The sequence below is a fragment of the Pelecanus crispus genome, chromosome 10 (genome assembly GCF_030463565.1).
Source record: "Pelecanus crispus isolate bPelCri1 chromosome 10, bPelCri1.pri, whole genome shotgun sequence".
NCBI lineage: Eukaryota > Metazoa > Chordata > Aves > Pelecaniformes > Pelecanidae > Pelecanus > Pelecanus crispus.
In genome coordinates, this window is record NC_134652.1 from 22,571,970 (window position 1) to 22,591,317 (window position 19,348).

The window sequence follows — 19,348 nt, forward strand, 5'->3', positions numbered from 1 at the left end:
AGTCTGGATATGGACAACACTGTCATTCACTCCAGACAAGAAGAGTGCAGAAAACATACTGGAGGAAATTACATTGGCACTTCACAGGGATACAGAGAAGGGACACACACATAGCACAGCACACAGCTCTACAAAGCAGATCATGTGTACTTATAGCTGTGGTTATGTACCTCCCCCGTACTTGGGTTCCAGCACAAGATCCGGTTGTCTTTGGCGCTACTCAACAGCAGTTCAGGGTCAGCCTGGCACCAAGAGACAGAGAGAACTCCCCTGAAATAGATCAGAAAGAAATCAGTCATATTTCATACCCAGTCCACTCTCCCATCCTGTCACCAAGAAAGCAGCATGCACCAGCACTTAAGCTCAGAAATGCTGGTTCTCATCTCTACCCTCAACCAGATTCATCTGTGAAACGAAGCAGGCCTAGCAAAAAACCATAGTTCTCCAAAGTCCAGTCTCCCAGATGTCCGCCTTCTAAAGATGAGATCCTTGAAAAGTCAACACAGCAAGCAGGCCCTCACCTCGTGTGCCCTTCCAGCTGGCTCAAAGGAGAGGTAGCAAAACGTAAGTCCCATATTTGGATCACTGGCAAGCGGTCATCCTCAGAGGAAAGGACTAGCTGGGTTGCAACTTCTGGATGCCAGGCCATTCCCGAGCAATGCATCTAGGGATAAAAATAGCATAGGCTGAAAATTCAGCAAAGCAAGCTAGCAATAGCACAAGTGGCCCAGAGCCACACCATTCTGCACTTAACTCACCCAGAATGCTTGACGTAAAGCAAGTCTAGCAATGTCTTGCCGTGGGAAGCAAGTATTTCTACCTTCTCTACACAGCAAAAAAATCACTAACCATACAGAAGTTGAAGGACTAGTTCAAAGTTTACCTAGGAAGACAGCTAGGATTAAAGCACAGGAGGCTTCTCATAAATAAGCTGTGAACACAGAAACTGAACGCAAGGGTGCCCTAATTTTAGGAACAGCTAGAGGTCTTGTTTCTCCATTTCATGGGGGGCGGGGAGGACAGGGGAAAGAGAGAGGTGCTTTGATGCTACAGCTCCAAGAGAACCAGTCCCAACAGCTCCCACAATAAAAACACTTGATCCCAAGAGCCTGTGCCGCTGCTCTGCAGTCATATGTGGCACGTTGCAAGCTCGTTAGAATCACAGCCTTTCCTCCACTCACTCTGTTGCTGTGGTCACTGACTTTGATGATAGGTTCATTCTTCCTGAGGTCCCAAACCACAGCCTTGCCACTGGGGTGAGCAGAGGACAGGATATGCTGCACCTGCCGATTCCAGGACACCACACTTATGTCTTCATGAGGCTGCCAAGACAGGAAAGGACACATATCCATTATTGCCATGTTGAGGGAACACTAATCACGGGATTCTGTCACTAGCTTAACTAAGGGATTTGATGATACATAGATTTCTCTCTTCAATCACTGATCAACTAACTAGAAATAGCAGCAGCACTGACCAGAAAGACTAGGGAGCATGGAAAGTCCTTTACTCAGACAGTACAGTGGACAGTCAAATTCTATGGGGACATGTCACCTGGAAAAAGACCTTTGCATTTTGGGAGCAGGTACTGGATTCTGCACTGGCCGAATGTGTTATAAATCAGTCCAGAGAGAACTGCAGCTGCAAGAACATAGATGCTTCTACCCTGACTCCTGGGATGAACTCAAATGGAAACATGACCTTGTGCAACATTTCAGGAATGCAGTGAGATAGAAAATGATGAAGCATTCAATGCTAATTGTCATCACTGTATCTACCACAATGCAGGAGATAGGCAAGGAAACAAACTGGAGGCTTATTGGAGGAAAAACTTGGCCTGCTTTTAGGCAAGTTTACTATGATTTTTCCACTTTCAGGAGTTGATTGCTCTGAATAACATAATCAGCATCACATGATCAGAAGCTTCTTCCTCTTCAAACTCAGGCAACATTATCTGGGAGTAATAGCCAAGATGCATTAAATGGCTCACTGGCTCTGCTAGGGATATTACTTTCATGAGATATGAAAAGCTTCAGCTGAAGCCTAAAATAAAATCATTCCTCAGAGAAAGTCCAGTAAACCTCCTTAATCCATCACACATGCCCCAGCTGGATCACAAGATAAACAGGTCAGTTACTTGATTCAAATCCACAATGAGCTTACCCATCCATGCAAAGTGCATCCTTCCAGAGCTTGTCAGCTACCTTTCCTCCCTTTACAACACTCTTTCCACCTCCCCAGAATGAAGCCGATCAGTCACTTCTGATTCATCTTTATCCTGACAGACATCAAGGTCATTCCCCCTTCACAGACTGGCTAGACCAGGATGACTCCACACACTCACATCTTTTTGCCTTGCCTACTGAGATATAAAACTGCAGGGGTATTGCCCAGAGGAAAACTCATTTACCTGTGATTTAGCCCCTGGAGTCATAGGCACACTGAAGTTATTCAAGTCCCAGATGAAAATTTCAGAATCATTGGCTCCAGAAGCCAAGAGGTTACTCTGTAGAAAAAAGCTCAGCTGAGTTTCCTGCTCACAGGGAAAGAGGACGGATTTCTTAAAAATAAATGTAAGCAAAAAAACCCCAAATCTTCCCAAGTCAGATGAGAGCTGCATTTCACAGCCACTGGTAAGCAGAAAGATACTAACCCAATTATAAACCAAGCACATCTCTGGCCTCCACACCTTCAGCTGTGCCATGGTACAGACTTGTTTAAAATTTGTCTAGCAAGCTACATGTGCAGGTGGCTGCTGTTACTCATCATGAAACTCTGCCACAGGCCTGGAAGCCACTGTCTCTGGCCAGCTGAGCCTTTGCCCTGCATCCCAGCACCAAGGACATTTCTTCTGAGAAGATGCAGGCTTCCCACAAGGGTCTGCAGACAGCTTTCAATTTGCCTTTGTGCTACCACAAGAACTCGTGTTCTGTTCACTACTTGCTTATGTTGCAGTCCCTTCAAGTGTGATCAGAGCCCCACTGAATTAGGCACCAACTGAATAAATAAAGAAGTTCTGATTTCAGATGGGTAATGGTCTAACATGTAACAGTATTACAAGACATGTTTTCACAGAGAGCTAAGAGACTTGATCAAGGTCACTGGGGAATTCCGTGGCAAAGCTTTGAAAAGAACCCAAATCTGAGACCCAAACCAGCCTTGTGTCACAACTACCATGCCTCTTTCAAGTTAAAAAACTGTTCCTTCAGTTTATAAATCTCTATACACAAGGGAAAACCACATTTTTTAACATGGAGGTTAACTTTCCTTTGGTTGTAAGTATCTTAATGTTGCATACCTGGAAAGGGTTGAAGTCAAGAGCTCGAACAGGACCTGAATGCTTCTCTGTCTGCCCAATTACAGGCTCGCTCTTTGAAGCCAAGATGCGGTGCACACTGTACATTGTCAGTACACCATTATCGCCTCCACCAATGACCACTCCAGAGGACTCTGGAGACCCATTTCCGAAGTTACCCCAGATCAGCTTATGAAACCTAAAAAAGAATAAAGCTGGTGTAGGCCACAATATTTGGTGGAAGTCAAGACACCCTCTGCATTACCAAAAACCACATCCATGTTCACCTTAAATAACAATTTCCCTTTTAAGAGGACCGTGGCTCTTGCATGCAAAAGAAGAAATGAGCTTCCTTATAAAGACTTTTAAGGGAAACTTAAAACAAAGAGATTGTCTCTCTCTTCTGGTTTTTTTTTTTGGTGTGTGGTTTTTTTTTTGGTTTGGTTTGGTTGTTTAAAACATTTAGGACCTCATATGGGATTTGGTGGGTGAAATCCTCTAACGTACACTATAGAGAAAATTAGATTAGTGGACTATGTGCCTTCCTTTCCAGAGCTGTATCTGAAAAATATGTTTACCCCCTTTAAAATCTGCTAGTTAGAAATCAAAGCTGTGTTTTACACTGGGTGCAAATGTCACCCACACCAGTAAGCCTAAGAAATCACCTTGTCTTAAAGAGCTGGAAGGTAAGTTTCACTCTGCCTCTTGTTTCTTTATTGCAAGTCATTAGCCCCAGCAAATTCACATGATACAGAATGACTCTGCTGACTGACTACCATATAAGTCCTTTTGGATTTCTCCAATAGTCCAACAGCTCTACTTCTATACCCAACATGATTTGTGTCGACAAAAATGTTCAATTCTTGAACAAAGGTCAACTGATCCAAAAGATCACTTTATACCCCAAAACCATGATCTCCACCTCTCCTTTCTTGTACCAGAAAAGCCCTTTTCAGTTCCACTGATTGATACATCAGTATGAGCCTCTGGTACCTGTTTGAGGCTGGAAGTGTTCCTTTCTGCTTCATGTCCAGGGAGGGATCCCTGAAGTCAACCTCAAATATTTCCAAGGTGGCATTTGTACTGAAGGATGCATCCAGTTGCTGGGCAGATGTTCCTAGCAAAAGTACAAGGGCAACACAAGTGGGCACTTTTTTTATAGAAGCACAAGATAGAAAAAGAGCAAGGCACTGGAAACCTATTCTTCATAGTCAACACAACCTTGGTGTTGTGCCTGTTCAAAGAGAGGACATGTCTGAACACCTCAGAAAGAGGAACCAACAATTATGATTATGACAAAGACTTTGAAAGAAATTAGAACTTCTTCAAGAAATTCTGGGCACCAGGGTCACTGTTGTGCAAATAACTTTCTCTCTTGGGATAGATACAATTCATAGACCCTCTCCCAAGCATCCACAGCTTCTGATATTAAGTCCTCATCTAAATTACAAATGCAGTCACATCATGAAACCCAGCTACAATTATGATCCCAAATACTTCTGTATACTGCTCCCCAACCATGACCAGATGTCTTATTCAGACCTTCTAAACCTAGTCTACAGATGAAGTTCTTCAACCTTAGCCAGCTAAACATGCCCCAATGACCCACAGACAGCTAGCAGTCACACAGTGGTGGCTCCCTTCCTTCTCCCTAGCTTACAGAACAAAAGCTAAAAATTGATTTAACATTGCCTAATGGGACACTGCCAGGCAAATAGTCACCCAGTTACCACAGGGATGCTTTGTAACTGCCTATGGCATGGAAAGTGCCCAAGAGACTATTAAAAAGCAGTACAAATTATGAAACTATGCAGTTTCTGATCTAAAGCAGACTGAAGCCAAGACCTTTGGGCCAACCAAAACTCTGGCCTTATTAGAGAAACACAAAATAGACTATCTACCCCAAAAACAGTCATGTTGCTTTTAAGGCAACAGTTGAACTTTTGTCACTTTCTTTTGACAATCTTCCCTGAAAAGAAACCAAAACAATATGGCAGCGCTGCACAGGCCAGGCAGGAGACAGAGCTCACTAGTTCTCATGTTGAGTAGACAACTGCAGTGGGTTAACCCTGGCTGGACACCAGGTGTCCACCAAAGCTGTTCTATCACTCCCCTCCTCAGCTGGACAGGGGAGAGGAAAATATAAGGACAGGCTCGTGTGTTGAGATAAAGACAGGGAGATCACTCAGCAATTACCATCACAGGCCAGACTCAGCTTGGGGAAATTAGTTTAATTTATTACCAATCAAAACCAGAGCAGAATAATGAGAAAATAAAAACTAAATCTTAAAACATCTTCACCCCACTCCTCCCATCTTCCTAGGCTTAACTTTACTCCCGAAATCCCTACCTCCTCCCCGTCCAGTCGTGCCGGGGGACGGGGAATGGGGGTTGTGGTCAGTTCATTGCACGCTGTCTCTGCCGTTCCTTCCTCCTCAGGGGGAGGATTCCTCACACTCTTCCCCTGCTCCAGCGTGGGGTCACTCCCATGGGAGACAGTCCTCCATGAACTTCTCCAACATGAGTCCTTCCCATGGGCTGCAGTCCTTCACTATCTGCTCCAGTGTGTGTCCCTTTCACGGGGTGCAGTCCTTCAGGAACAGACTGCTCCAGCGTGGGTCCCCCACAGGGTCACAAGTCCTGCCAGCAAACCTGCTCCAGTGTGGGCTCCTCTCTCTCTAGGGGTCTACAGGTCCTGCTCCAGCCTGCTCCAGCGTGGGCTTCCCACAGGGTCACAGCCTCCTTCAGGCATCCACCTGCTCTGGCATGGGGTCCTCCACAGGCTGCAGGTGGATATCTGCTCCACCATTTAACCCCCATGAGCTGCAGGGGGACAGCCTGCCTCACCATGGTCTTCACCACAGGCTGCAGGAGAATCTCTGCTCTGGCACCTGGAACACCTCCTCCTGCCCCTCATTCTTCACTGACCTTGGTGTCTGCAGAGTTGTTTCTCTCACATATTCTCAATCCTCTCTCCAACTGCAGTTGCACAGGTTTTCTTTCCTTCCCCTTTCTTAAATATGTTATCCCAGAGGCGCTACCACTGTCACTGATGGGCTCAGCCTTGCCCAGCAGCAGGTCCTTCTTGGAGCCGGCTGGCATTGGCTCTGTTGGACACAGGGGAAGCTTCTAGCAGCTTCTCACAGAAGTCAACCCTGTAGCCCCCCTGCTACCAAAACCGTGTCATGCAAACCCAACACAACAACCCAAGCTGTCAGTTCCACACAGAGACTAAACTCACCTACTGCCAACTCAGTGAACAGGCTGACTTTGTACTTCAGGAAGTAAAATTACTATAACAATAGCGAATAATAAATAATATCAACAAAGTGCAAATTTAAGGTTTTGCAGAAGCATTGAAAATGGAATGTTAACCAAAACAGGCAACTTTAGGAAGAAGAAGTTTCTATTATTTGATTGTCAAGCCACGTGATAATAGCCAAAGACCAACAAAAATAAAAGTGAGCTTAAATAAACATGACTAGAATTAACTTATTTTTTCCCCCCAGACACAGCAAGTATGTAACCTTATTTTGTTTTATTTTTCATAGCAAGCAGGTGCTGGAATTCATACAGACTTAATCAGAAGTTAGATCAAAAAAGCCATGTATTCACCCTTTGAAAAAGTCAAAGTTGGGCACAAAAAAAATCCTCTACTAGTCACTTTAAAAAAAAAAATAAATGTAATGTTTTTGGTATATTGCTTGTAAGTTTTTCAGACATTATTAAGGTGGGTATTGTTCGAAGTTAAAACCAATACAACTCTACATAAAACCTCTCTGTGACTCATACTTTAATATCCACGAATTGTGAAGAACGTTACCTGTTGCTAGATAAATGGGGTGGTTGTTTGCTGGACTCCATGCCTGGACAGCTGTTCGCTCAATTTCCTTTAGCTTCATTTTCTAGGCTCTAGAAGAAATTTCACACAGTGGTTAGAATAGCCAGATAAAGTCAACATGAAAATAATCACATCAGTAGCCAAATATCCCCCTTACCAAGATACCATGAAAACAAATTGCTCTCAATAGAGAGAAGTTACTTGCTACTTCCTGAGGTAGCGAATACAGTTTTACTGGAATTAATTAGGGTATTTCAGAATTCATAAAAAAACCCCACAATCCCAGCTGTCTGACCCCAGATTTTCTTTCATATATAGCTCTCTTTTTCATATACCCCAATTACAGGAGAGTTTCAGAAAAAGGAAGGGGATATAAATTAAACAACATACTCAAGTCTTCAGTCCAGGCTGGTTTAAATCAGCTGCAGAAATTAATTTAAAAAAATGTATTTGCAAAGCACTAGTTGCTCTCTCTGAACAAGCTGATGTCAGTATATACATAGGGAAAAAGGGAGCAGAAGGAATCTCAGGGCAGACTAAATTCCAAGCAGAAAAGTGACGTGGCAACAGAAAACAAAGTGCAATGCTATCATGTGCCAATTCAGTTAATGTACTTTGTTCTTGCTCCTCTGAGAAGTGAAAGGAAAAAATCCTTTGAGTTTCTGCTTGAGTTTGTAAATGGTAGGAGAAGGTGAGAAGAAGCGATCCAGAAGTAACTGCCGGGTTTCAATCTCAATTTCTCTGACAACAATTCTTTTTACTTATTCTGGATAGATCAACTGACACCTGTAAAATGGGAACACAACTTCCCCATGTCACTGGGGAGAGATTAGTTGGGCAATAATGTAGCAGGATAATTGAAAGTCAAACATCAACAGCAGGCAGCCAGGAGGCTGAAAAACAGAATATAAATACAAATTATTGTTCCACATTGGATCCCATTCTGGCTGAGGAGAAAGCACCCAGCACCTCTCCATCCCAGACTATGCCCAGGCCTTCTAGGCATGTCAGCCACATAAATGATGTGTGACATATTATTCACAGGCTAGCGGGGTCACTCTCACAAGCAGTTCCTAAACCTTTCAAGCTTGGCTGCAGTGCAGTCTTTTAACTCTAGCCGAACAGAGTTGCTAACTATGCACTCAGATGATATCACGCTGAATAAAGTAAAACTGTCAGCAGGCAGCACAGCAAAACACTCTGCATCTTGCCAGCTTGCTGTGATTAACCTCTCCTGGTTACTTGACACTCTGTGTTAGTCGGGCCGCTGGTTAAACTACAGCCTGCATCACGTGGCCCTCTGTTCAGACACAAGGCTACAAGTGTCAGTGCTTTGGAGTCTGGCCTTACTCGGGCCAGCGTATGGGTGTTTATTCGCAACCAAGTTCATAAAGGTAGCTTGCTGTGGCCAGCCCACTGTCTGAACAAACCATCAAAAAGAAAACCCCACCCAGTGTTGAAGAAGCCTTCTGTCATCTGTGGCTTATATGAAGCTATGGCCTCCTGAGGCCCACACAAGGGAAAATCTGGTCAGCATTACTTCCTCAGCTTGGACCTCCTGGCTAATAATTCCACACCCTTTTTAGGGTTTCTTCTCCACCACCAATCAGAAGATAAGGACATCCTCTCTCCCCCCCATACACTATCAGGATATGCTGTTTGATTAGGATTTATTTAATGCTTTTTAGCATTAGTCTGCAGCAGTATCTCCCAAAGCTCAAACTGCCTATTGCTATTCTCACATTAACCTTATCCCAACTTAGCTGAGGCCCAGAGAAATCTGAACAGAACTCTTGTACAACAAAAGAAGTGCAACTATTTCCTCATGCAGCCTAGGAACAGAGGTGGAAAGATCATCTCCTCATCAGCATAACAGACCTCTAAAGCTTACTTTTCAATCTTCCAGCACATACATTGCGGGGTACTCGTTAGGGCTCCACCACATTCTCTCTGCCAAGAAGTTCCAGCACCTACTCATCTGTCTCCCTCTGTCTCTTCTTCTGACAGGAACACTGTCCAGGTCTCCTCCCTTCCTTGGCAGCAGGGAATGAAAATACCCCCCAGGAGTCGTCAGGTGAACCCACTAGCAACAGCCCACTGCACAAAGCACCACCTGACTCCACTGATGTGGGGGAGCAGGACAGCTGGTATGTTCCTTACCAGACCCCTTCTTGCCTCTTCCTCCTCCAGTTATAATCCATGAGTTGCAGGAGCTGGCTGTACATACAGGTCTTACTGCTTCTTGGCTTTAAGAGGACAACTCCCCTGTGAACATTATTAGACAATGGCCAAGAGACCTTTTCCCTCTAGTAAATTAACTGGTAAGAAAAAAATGAAGAGCACAACCATCACAAACTTAGCCAGGTGAATGGTACAAGCTCCCAATCCTTACCCTCTGTGCTGGACTGACTGCATGGTTGGCACAATTTGCATTTAACATGCAAACCAAGATAAGCCACAAAAACTGTACAGAACGGTATTGATCAATTGTCCAGCTCTCTGTGTCAACAGAGCATTTTGCCTAAGAAAGTCAACATTACTGTTCTCTTTTCACAAACTTAAGTCAGGACACAACGTGAAGGTAAAGCATCTTGCCCGTGCTAACTCACCTAGACATAGGAAAGCAAACAAGGCACCATTTAGAGTGGCTCAGCATCAATAGAACAACTGTCGAAGTGCTGGATCATAGGTATTGAACAGGTACACAGTACCCCTGGTCCTCAAGGCAAAGCAGCAGTAGTGCCAACAGACTTCAGAAGGCCCACAGGAGGTGCATTAGAAGCCAAAAGATCACAGTATCACACCATCTCTTAAGCACTTCCTATCAGTTCAGCTCCATTGCAGCCGAGGTTCTGCAGGGATGCAGCAGCACCTCCTCCTTAAGCCAGTGTGCTCTGAGTTTGGAAGGGGGAAAAAAAAAAAAAAAAAAAAAGCCTGATTTGAGCCTTACTCTTAGAGAAGTGGTTCTTCTATACACTGTCCATGTCTATATCCAGGACAGGACTAACGATCCTTAAAGCAGGAAAAAAGCCCTTCTTTAGCAACCTCTTGTGGCTGCCTGAGAAACAGTCACAAGTATTGAACTCTTCCACAGGAGAATTTTCAGGGAGAGGTTGCCACCTGCTGCCTTTTCCCAAAATAGCACCTAAGACTTCTGAGAAACCTCATGCTTTTCTCAGGACCTTTAATTAATTAATCATGGCAATTCCTCCTCCTCCTCCTCCTTCTACAGACAGCCAATTACAGATCTAATGTAGTAACGAATCTCAGCCCCAAAGGGAGTCACAGGACAGAAGCAGCATTTCCCCGCAGCCATAGTTTCCTGCACAGTGTCCTTAAAAGGTAACAGTGTCTGCAAAGCAAACCCAACACGTCAGAGCACTCCCCGCCACTGGGAAATGGAGACCAGACAGCTAAACAGTGAAAAGTAAAAGCACATGTTCTCAAATCACAACAGACTATGCAAACAATGCTGACAGAAGCAAAAATTCCTCACCTCTCTTAATTTGAAATGGTTGTGGCTTTAGAGTACATTGTAAAAGACCATGGTTGTTGTATCAGCTAATTAATCCTCAAAGCTGCCATGATAATCATCCCTGGTATCACTCTAGCGAGGCCTTCTCTCTCTTGGAACACCGAAATACTGTCAATCAGAAATCCCCTCCTACTGACTTTCCCAACCCTCCTCCTGCCACTGGGCACCCAACCATTCCTCTTTGAACGGTTCCTGCTGATACTGGACTTCCAGCACAGCACAAAAGGGAGCTGACAGCCTGACACCCCCCTTAGCTAGAGGTGAAACTTGGGCAGAACAGAAAAGACTTGTCCAAGGTCACCCAGGTGACAAGCAGCCACGCTAAGAATTGAAAAAGGCTTCTCAGCCATGACGCAATGGTTAAGACCATAAACCATCCTACAGCTTCCACATGCCAGCACCAATCTAAAAATCTTTGTACTGCCCCTTCCCTTTGCACTGCTCTGACACTCTCCTTCCGCAGCTCCCCAATACCCTATAGCCAGGCTGTTCTCCTCTAAGTGCTTATTATAAACCCTGATTACAGAAGGCACAGAGACACTAATCTCAGCTAATCGTTGATGTTTGCACGGTAGGGTTGTTGCAGGGCAGGGCTCAGCACATTCCTCCATGACAGCCCCCACAGTACGTGAAGAAACTTCTTGTGCTCTGAGCACTTTCAAGAGCTATTGCCAAGTGCCACAGCACTGTAGAGATGGGAGCGCATATGCGCACATCTAGTCAGCTTGCTCCACACAACAGCATTGCACTGTACGACAGTGAAAAAGAGGGAAGGTCTAGGAAGAAAGCGTTGACCTCGGACACCGGGTGTCACAACCAGGCTCTCGGCTACGCCAGAGGCCGCTCCGCAGCCCAGGTCAAACAGCTGAGCTCCCCCCAGGCGCTCCCCGCCTGCCGCTGCCCAGAAGCCGGCCCGCCAGCGGAGGGGAAACAAGCTCCGGGGCTCCCGGGGCAGAGATGTAGGGACAGAGCCACGGCGCCCGGGGACGGAGCCGGCACGGCGACACCGGGGCGGGCAGGGTAGCAAAGCAGGCCTGGGCTGGGGGTGGGGGCGAGGGGCCCGGCCCCGGTGAGCGGCAGGGCAGGGGCGGCTGCCGGGCCCCTGCCCCCGGTGGCGGGGCTGAGGGGCGCGAGGGCCGGGGCAGGAGCAGCCGCTCGCATCAGGCCGAGCGGAGCGGAGGCGGCAGGGAAGAGGAGAGGAGGGGAGGGGAGGAGGGGAGGCGGGCGGCGGCCCTTACCGGCTCGCTGGCCGTCCCCGCCGCGCCGCCGACCCAAGCCCGAACGGCTCCCGCAGCTGAGCCCTCGCGACGGTGGCCGCCGGGAGCCGAAAAGCCCCCGCCCGCGAAGCGCCGCCCGCGCCCGCGACCCCGCCCCCGCGCCGCCCGGGGAGCGCGCGCCGCCCGCCCCACCGCGCCTGCGCCGGCCTCAGGCGGGGCCGGGAGCCCTCAGCGCCGCGCAGGGCGCGAGGCCGACCCCGCGCGGCGTTTGGCCCCCACCGCCCTGCCGGTGTGCCCCGAAAGTGGGGCGGGGGGGGGGGGCTGCTTTGAGTCTCTCCTGACCGGGTTCGGGGTGCCTCTTCCTCGGCCGCGGCACCGCGACCGGCGGCCTCAGCAGAACCGGGGCTCAGCACGGGGCTCCCAAGCCAAGAGGCTCTCGGGCACTTTTTCTGGTTTTAAGGAACTTGAATTTGCTCCACCCACTAGTCCGAAAAGGTTCATGCTGTAGGCCAGGGAACACCATGGCTGGAGCCGGGGTCTGCTGCCTCTGAAGTCACCCTCCTCAGAGCTTTGCCTCAGCTACAGATTTAAGCCTTCCGGAGGGAGCACTCGGAAGGGAACAATGCATGGCTCAGGAAAATATATTCCTAAAAACATTTTAGTTGCCAGAGGAAAAAAAGCGCAGAAGGGCCCAGACCTTCTTCCCTCACCTCTCTCCTGTTTTGAGAAAATTTGCCTACACTGCAAACCACATTTTTAAGGATTTCTGAGCCATATTCTCCACCCAATCCATTATGCCTTCCCCATGAAGAAAAAGATGAAGTTACTGGCTAGCTACAGACTGGGTGCGAAACTCCCCAAAGGAGGATGCAGCAAACAATGCTGGGGCAGGGCCGGCGCGCGGTGTGCTGTACCATCAGCTGTACGGGCCCCAACCTGCCTCCGCGCAACTGCTGCATTATCACTTTACATACACCAAGATAAGGCTCCTATCGCTGCTCTGATCATTTGCATGTTACTTGAAGACTCTTACAACTCTCACAACACTGTATATAGTGCTGTCACATAACTGCCGTGGAATGGCAATTCTTACTCAAGTATCTCTAAGGAGTGTTTTCCCCTGCATAACACTTTGTAACAGAATTCAGTTTCAAGATCCCCACAGCTCAAAAAATACTTTAAAATCCCTTCTGGGGTAAAACGTCATTGTAATTTGAAAGTAAGCATTTCTGTAACTAGAAGAGAAGGTGACAGCTTACAAAAGCCAGGAGGAATGGTGATTGTTCAGCACCTCCAAAGAGGTTAGTTTTATTTATACATACAATTTGTGTGCCCTAGCATTCAATCATGTAATTCCCTTAAACACACACCCTTATAGAAACCCCTACACAGAGATCAAGCTAACTGTCCTTCAGAATCCGGGGTTAAAACTCTTTATAGATTGAAAAATCATGAGTCACTGTCTTCAAATGCCCACTTCTCTTAAAGCACAAAACTATGAGTCATGACAGGGTGTTGAGAGCACAGCATCCAGTTTATAGGAAGCACCCAGAAGAGCCCAAGCCCTTAGCCTTCTGTGATCACCCACTCCTGCAGCCAAACAGCAGGGTCTAAGACATAGCACAGGGCAGCTGAAAGAACTTTCACTGCAAATCAGTACTGAAGGTACTGTCTCCTCCAGTAACAAGGGGAAAAACTTATGGGAAGGGAAGAGTGGAGCTGGAAAAAATCTAGGAGCTTAATAAAATTGTATGTATAGCTTCTCCAAGCAAACTGCTGGTGAAGCCACAGGAGGCCATAGGCCAGTGGTTCGCAGCAAGACAGGCAGACTTCATGGGCCAGACATAACTCCAATCCTGGTGGATGAGCTCAGGCCATACAGGAGCAACTTGGGCACCTGTGCTCTTGGACCAAAGCCCAGGTGCAGCAGAACAGGTCTGGCCAGAGTTGGCCTTGCTCATTAGCCTTTTCGAACAACTGCTGCCCACAGCTCTGCCATCAGCTTCAAGCGATACGCTGCAAGGCTCTGTGCCTCGCTAGTGCTCCCTACTGGTTGTGCAAGCTTCACTTAAGAGGGCAGCTAGACCAGGAAGAGATCAAAGCCAAACCCCGGTAAGGACGGACAGTTACTCACACAGTAGGAGACTCCCAAGCACTGACACTTGCCAGTCTGGTTCTGCCTGTCATTTCACATTAAATGACAACTCATCAACTCCAAGCAGCACCTGCGGTAAGCCACTTGGTGACAGGCAATATCTCCTACATAAACACGCTTAGCTAAGGAATGTTTGTGCACAAGGTACATAAACTAGCAGCAGTCCTAGGACTGCGCTCAGAACTTTGCCCCGCTTCGCCCATTTAGAAAAATGGCAAGGTCATTCAATTTCATTGGCCATTGTTCAGCCTTCTCAAACCAACAGAAGACAATTTAGCACAGTAGGTATCATCGATATATTTCACTGCAGTTAGTGGTTGAATGTTGAAGAACAAGAGTTAACACATGCCACAGTGAACGTTAGAGAAGATGCCATCCCCAGCAGAGCTGACAGGAGAAACACAGCACTTCGACAACCTTCAGATTTCATAGTGCGTCACCACTGGTGGCTCTTTATTGGGGTCTCCTCCTCTCTCCAGATACAGGTCATTGAAGGGATATTGCTTCGGTCCCTACAAGGAGAGATAAAGAGTGGCAAATTCACCACATTCACCAAGCAAATTAAGGGGCAAGGGGAAAATGTCTCATCCCATCCCACCCCCGCCCAAATTAAGGCTTGTCATTTATGACTTAAATTTCTATTTCTTAAGTGCTTCAGCAGGAATATTAGAGTACAAGGAAAGTAAATTCAGAGTTCTTTGTATAAACCCATGCCCTTTCACAGAAACATCAAGGTGGTCTTGCATTTAATCTTAACCAACAGCTCATCTCACAGCATGAGGATAATATATTGCAAAAGCTGTTTGTGTATTCAGATGTATTTTTCAGAATTACATTCCAAATCATCCAGATCACAAGTCATAACTAAAAACACAGGACAAGAGAAGAGATAAAGTATCTCCCTTAGGCAGATGCACACAGGGAAGAATACCTAGACCAAAGAAGGTACACTGTAAGAAGCATAACTTAAAATTAGTTCCCTGCGAACAGGAACTGCTCGCTACGAAACAGAACCTGTGAGCTGAGCCAAGCCAGTCAACAGAACAACTCAGGCTGGATGAGGCCACAGGACATCCCTTGGCCCATCCCCTGCCAGCAGTAGGGTTTTGCATTCACACTCAGCTCCAGCAAAAGCACTCTTCTGGGCATCGGCAGTGATAAGAAACACAGCTACTTTTCCTCCCTTTACCCAAGGGTGTCACTCACCACAGGCCTGTAAGATGGATAGATCTCTCCAAGACCAAACATGATCAGCATGGTGCTCAAAAAGACAAGGAAGTGTTTGCGCATGGTGTGCCAGGGAACTGGAGTAGGGGATGTATCAACACGGTTCCGAATATACATGTCAAAGTCCCAGTGCATCTAAAGAACAAAGGAAAATAGCTGCACATTTACCAGCAGTGGTCCAGCTGCTTTTATCAAGGGACAAGTGCTTTATAGCATTCACAAAACTGCCAGCAGCTGTTTCATCTCCACCACACAAGTGGAGATAAAGCCACAGAGGAGATAAGCAATTCACCTACAGTCACAGCAAGTTGTCACTTACAGTGAAACTCAGGACTCCAAATTCCACCCTATGCTTATACCAGGCAACATGCTAAATTATAGGATAGCAGCAGCTTTTTATTTATATACATAATCGCTCCACCTTAGATTTGTTCCCCAGCACTGTTGAAAAGGCATGGGATAAATTGGTACCCTCATTTATGGAAGTTCAGTCACATACCCAGACAGAAGTAGCGGTGTTATTTCAAAGAAAGAAGCAGCTACCTGCCACTTGGAAGCTGGTTGCTCAAAACAGGTAGAGCACCTGCCGCTGTTACTCCACGACAAGAGCAGGGCTGGTAGCAAGCTAATGCCCTTCCTGATTGAAGCAGAAGGGCATTTAAGCTTCTGCCTTGAAGTATACATAGGGAAGTCCCAGGCATGTTCTGCCTACAGTCTCTGCTTTCATTAATGTGAAAAGAGAACTCATTCATTTGCAGCTCAAGTACTGCCTCTAGCTCCCCAGCTTTCCCCTTTGCACAGTGCCGTTTGCTATCAAGCCCAGAGAGCCAGACTGAGCAAAATTCAGCTGCCTAAACAGAGGCATCTGCTAATACCTGGAATGCACCAGTATATTCCACTTGGACCCCCACTGCCAATCCCATGTGCAAAGGTACCTATACAAGCCTTCCTGTACCAAGCACCACCACAACACAGAACCACCACAGGTTTTTTCATGTGCTTCTACAGTCATTACAACATGCACTTTACTGTGGCACACACATTATGATGCTCTGGCATATTTATACTACAATGTATTACATACACATGCTTATATAATTTCTCCTTTTAGTAAGGAGAGCTCAAGCCAATTACCAAGTTCAGTAATCACGGTTAGATTGCAGTCATTCACAGAAAGACCATGCAGTAACTGAAAAGTTACAAGGAGTTTGAAGAACTTAGATTTCAAAAGTTAACGTAGGTGCTCTATTCATCCATTTCTCTTAAGGATATCTTGAAAATTTTCTTCAGAGGAAACCTCCTTGTTTGTATTCTATCCCAAAACAACCCTGCAGTAATAAAGCTGCAATAGCTACTTCCATTGTACTAAAAGGGCTTTACTCAAATGATGGCTTCTTTGCTAAATGATTCTGAACTAAACTCTCATACTGAGTCAGATCCGGCAAAGAAAATGGACGAGACCTTCCTGTTCCTACAGAGAAGCTTAAGTTTGTAAAGTCTCCCTCCTCATATGTAATAAGACATTAACATTCCTCAGCACTTTCAAAATATTTACCCTAATGGCCGTAGCCTAAGTTTCCCTCCAACTGACTGTCCCTGCTTGCACAGGCAACACATGCCTGCACTCGGGGATGCCATCACACAAAGAATTAAACAGAAAGCACTAACAAGATATGCGTGTTAGTATTTAGTAACAGTAGCATTGTAGTCGTAATGAAAAATGCTACTAGCATTCCTACCGGCTCTCCCCAGTTATGTCTCATGTCCGGCTGGTCCCACTGGTACCAGGGGTCTCTCTCATGAAGAGACTTATCAGGGAGCTTGGGATAGTCACCATACCTGTGAGAAACAGACAAAAACATACAAAAAAACCTGTATTAATTTAGATACATTTTTAAGGAGACACTAGAGGATAGGCCTACGGAAATGGAAGACTTGAACATTACTTTTCTTTTATAGCTCCTATGTATATACACTTTTTAAATGCATACATGCAACTAGCACAACAATCATCACCTTGACACCAGTCACTGTAGTGCAACAAATAGCATTCCTCGAAGTGGTCTTTTTGGGCTACACTAGCTGGAAGAAAATGCAAGCTTATTGAAATACAGAACCTAGTTCTATATTTACATACATACAACAAATGCTAGTTGTCTAGCATTTTGCACATGTCAAAGTATTCCCCAACAATTAAACATCTCCCGAAATCTTTATTCCAGGGATGGCTTTCAGTTCATCCCTCTCAGCCTTGCATTACAACAGCATATGGAATCTCTCGCACAGTATTTTATTCACACAGGCCTCCGACTCATTCCGTTTGTTCCCGTTTTAAAACACCGCTGTGTGCCTTCAAAGCTCCGAGCCGACAGCGCAGCATCTCCAGGCATTCAACAGAGGCTACCAGGCTGCAGCACCTCCCCACAAAGCCGGGAGGAGCTGGCCCCGGCCTGCTCCCCAGCTGCAGGGGCACGGCTCCCCCCCTCGCTCACCCAAAGCCGTCGTCGGGGTAGGGCTCGTAGTCTTCCACCCGCATATTGTACTTCTTTGCGGCAGCTGCCCGCTCCTCCGGTGTCCGGGGGTACGGCCCGGGCATCAGGTCCTGGGACATCTCCGAGGCTGGCGGGAGACCAAGGAGGCAGGGTGGGCGCGGGCCCCGCCGGCAGCCGCAGCCAGGCCGGGGAGGTCGCGCCGCCCTCGCACCCCGGCCCCGGAGGCCCCGGCCCGCCGCCCCAAGGACACCCACCCCGCCGCCGGCCGACGCCCCCCGCTTCCGTCTCCCCGCTCACCCGCCCGCGCCCCCGGGGGCGCCGCCGCGGCGGCCCGCGCCGCCCACAGCCGGGCGGCCGCCCGCTGCCAGAGGACACGGCGCAGCCCGGCCGCCGCCATGGCCGCCATCGCCGCCACCGCGCAGGCGCGGCCGACGGTGGCCGGTAGGGACAGAAGAGCGGGGGGCGAGGCTAGATGGGGCGGGGCTAGCGCGGGGGGCGGGGTTAGCGGGGGGGCGTGGTTAGCGGGGGGCGTGGTTAGCGGGGGGCGGGGCTAGCGGGGGGGGCGGGGCTAGCGCAGCCACCGCCTGAGCTGCAGGGCATTGCTGCAGTGCCCCGTCCGGGGCATTAATTAACCAGCCGCTGTTGCTATAATATTGACATAAGAGCTAATGGACGGAAAGGGCACCGGTGCAATATTTCGCCCTGGCTGCCACCATCTGAAGCGGGGTAATGGGAATTTATGGCGGGTATTACCTTCCAGACACGGGGCAGCCTCCTGCGGAGCAGCCAGGTCGATGCTCGATCCGATCGATGCCGTGGCTGGCGGCGTTATGCAAATTGCCTTCCTTGTATCAGTATCAATATTATTAAAGTTAATACCCGAATGTAATCGTCTTATTTCTGTGGAGCCAGGGAAACGTGAACAGCTGAAACGGCATGTTAACTTAGTGACGCTATCCTTCAAACGTAAGCGATATATTATTGTAGATAAAATCGATATGAGCATTAAAGGATTTTGCAGTTTACTTCATTATGTAAACTCTGTGGTAGTTGAACTCATTTTCCTTCAGTTATTCACATCAGCCGTAATGGGTAATGTCTCTATAACGATCTACATTATAAACCTTTGCAGATCAAAAACCATCATGGACAATTTGTCATTAAAGTCATTCCTTCTAATAACAACATTAATTGTAAACCTACTAATTGAACAAAGATAGCGATGAACTACAAAAATATATCTGAGATACAGCGTGCCTGAGGTGGGGGCATTGTCGCAGGCTAGAACAGGATCCTTTCACTTATCCCAAAGAAAGACCTCATCGTGTCATTTTAGGGACGATGTCTTAATCCAGCCAACTCCCTTACAACCGAGTGTGCAGTGAAGTTAGCATGTCAATCAGTTATTTAATAAAGTTACTAACGCAAAGCCCAACCCTCCAGTGCAGAGGCTGCTGGCGTTTTCTGTGAAGCAGCGTTGGGTACCTGTCCCACCTCTGCAGCATGCGGCACTTTGGGGACAGCAGCATCACGCTGGAAGTGGGGACCTTCGGTCCCCGGCTGCGCCGTTGGTCTGGGCTCGCACC

The 19,348-nt window shown here is 47.3% G+C and overlaps 2 protein-coding genes across 2 annotated transcripts in view; both read right to left on the reverse strand.

Annotated features, from left to right (window-relative positions):
- The window catches only part of SEC31B (SEC31 homolog B, COPII component), a 30,981-nt gene extending 23,784 nt beyond the window's left edge, over positions 1-7,197 (reverse strand). The window contains exons 1-7 of the mRNA XM_009490640.2: positions 7,119-7,197; positions 4,289-4,412; positions 3,299-3,494; positions 2,411-2,506; positions 1,182-1,322; positions 522-664; positions 171-270 (exon numbers count right to left, since the gene is read on the reverse strand). Coding sequence (XP_009488915.1) covers positions 171-270; positions 522-664; positions 1,182-1,322; positions 2,411-2,506; positions 3,299-3,494; positions 4,289-4,412; positions 7,119-7,197 — 879 coding nt within the window. The remainder of the gene's footprint in view (positions 1-170; positions 271-521; positions 665-1,181; positions 1,323-2,410; positions 2,507-3,298; positions 3,495-4,288; positions 4,413-7,118) is intronic.
- Positions 7,198-13,165: 5,968 nt separating this feature from the next.
- NDUFB8 (NADH:ubiquinone oxidoreductase subunit B8) lies at positions 13,166-17,889 on the reverse strand. Its single transcript, XM_009480745.2, has 4 exons — positions 17,763-17,889; positions 17,010-17,109; positions 15,250-15,405; positions 13,166-14,555 (listed from the first exon to the last, which is right to left on the reverse strand). The coding sequence occupies exons 1-4, from the start codon at positions 17,879-17,881 to the stop codon at positions 14,463-14,465; spliced, it is 468 nt and encodes a 155-aa protein (XP_009479020.1). The 5' UTR covers positions 17,882-17,889; the 3' UTR covers positions 13,166-14,462.
- Positions 17,890-19,348: the final 1,459 nt, after the last annotated feature.

What these genes read in the sequence shown, in the direction of transcription:
- NDUFB8 (XM_009480745.2), bottom strand. Translation starts at nt 17,881, where the DNA reads ATGTCCCAGGACCTGATGCCCGGGCCGTACCCCCGGACACCGGAGGAG. An exon ending in TACCCCGACGACGGCTTTGG is followed by an intron (nt 17,110 to 17,762) that starts GTGAGCGAGGGG and finishes TGTTTCTCACAG; the next exon opens with GTATGGTGACTATCCCAAGC. An exon ending in GACATAACTGGGGAGAGCCG is followed by an intron (nt 15,406 to 17,009) that starts GTAGGAATGCTA and finishes TTTGTTCTTTAG; the next exon opens with ATGCACTGGGACTTTGACAT.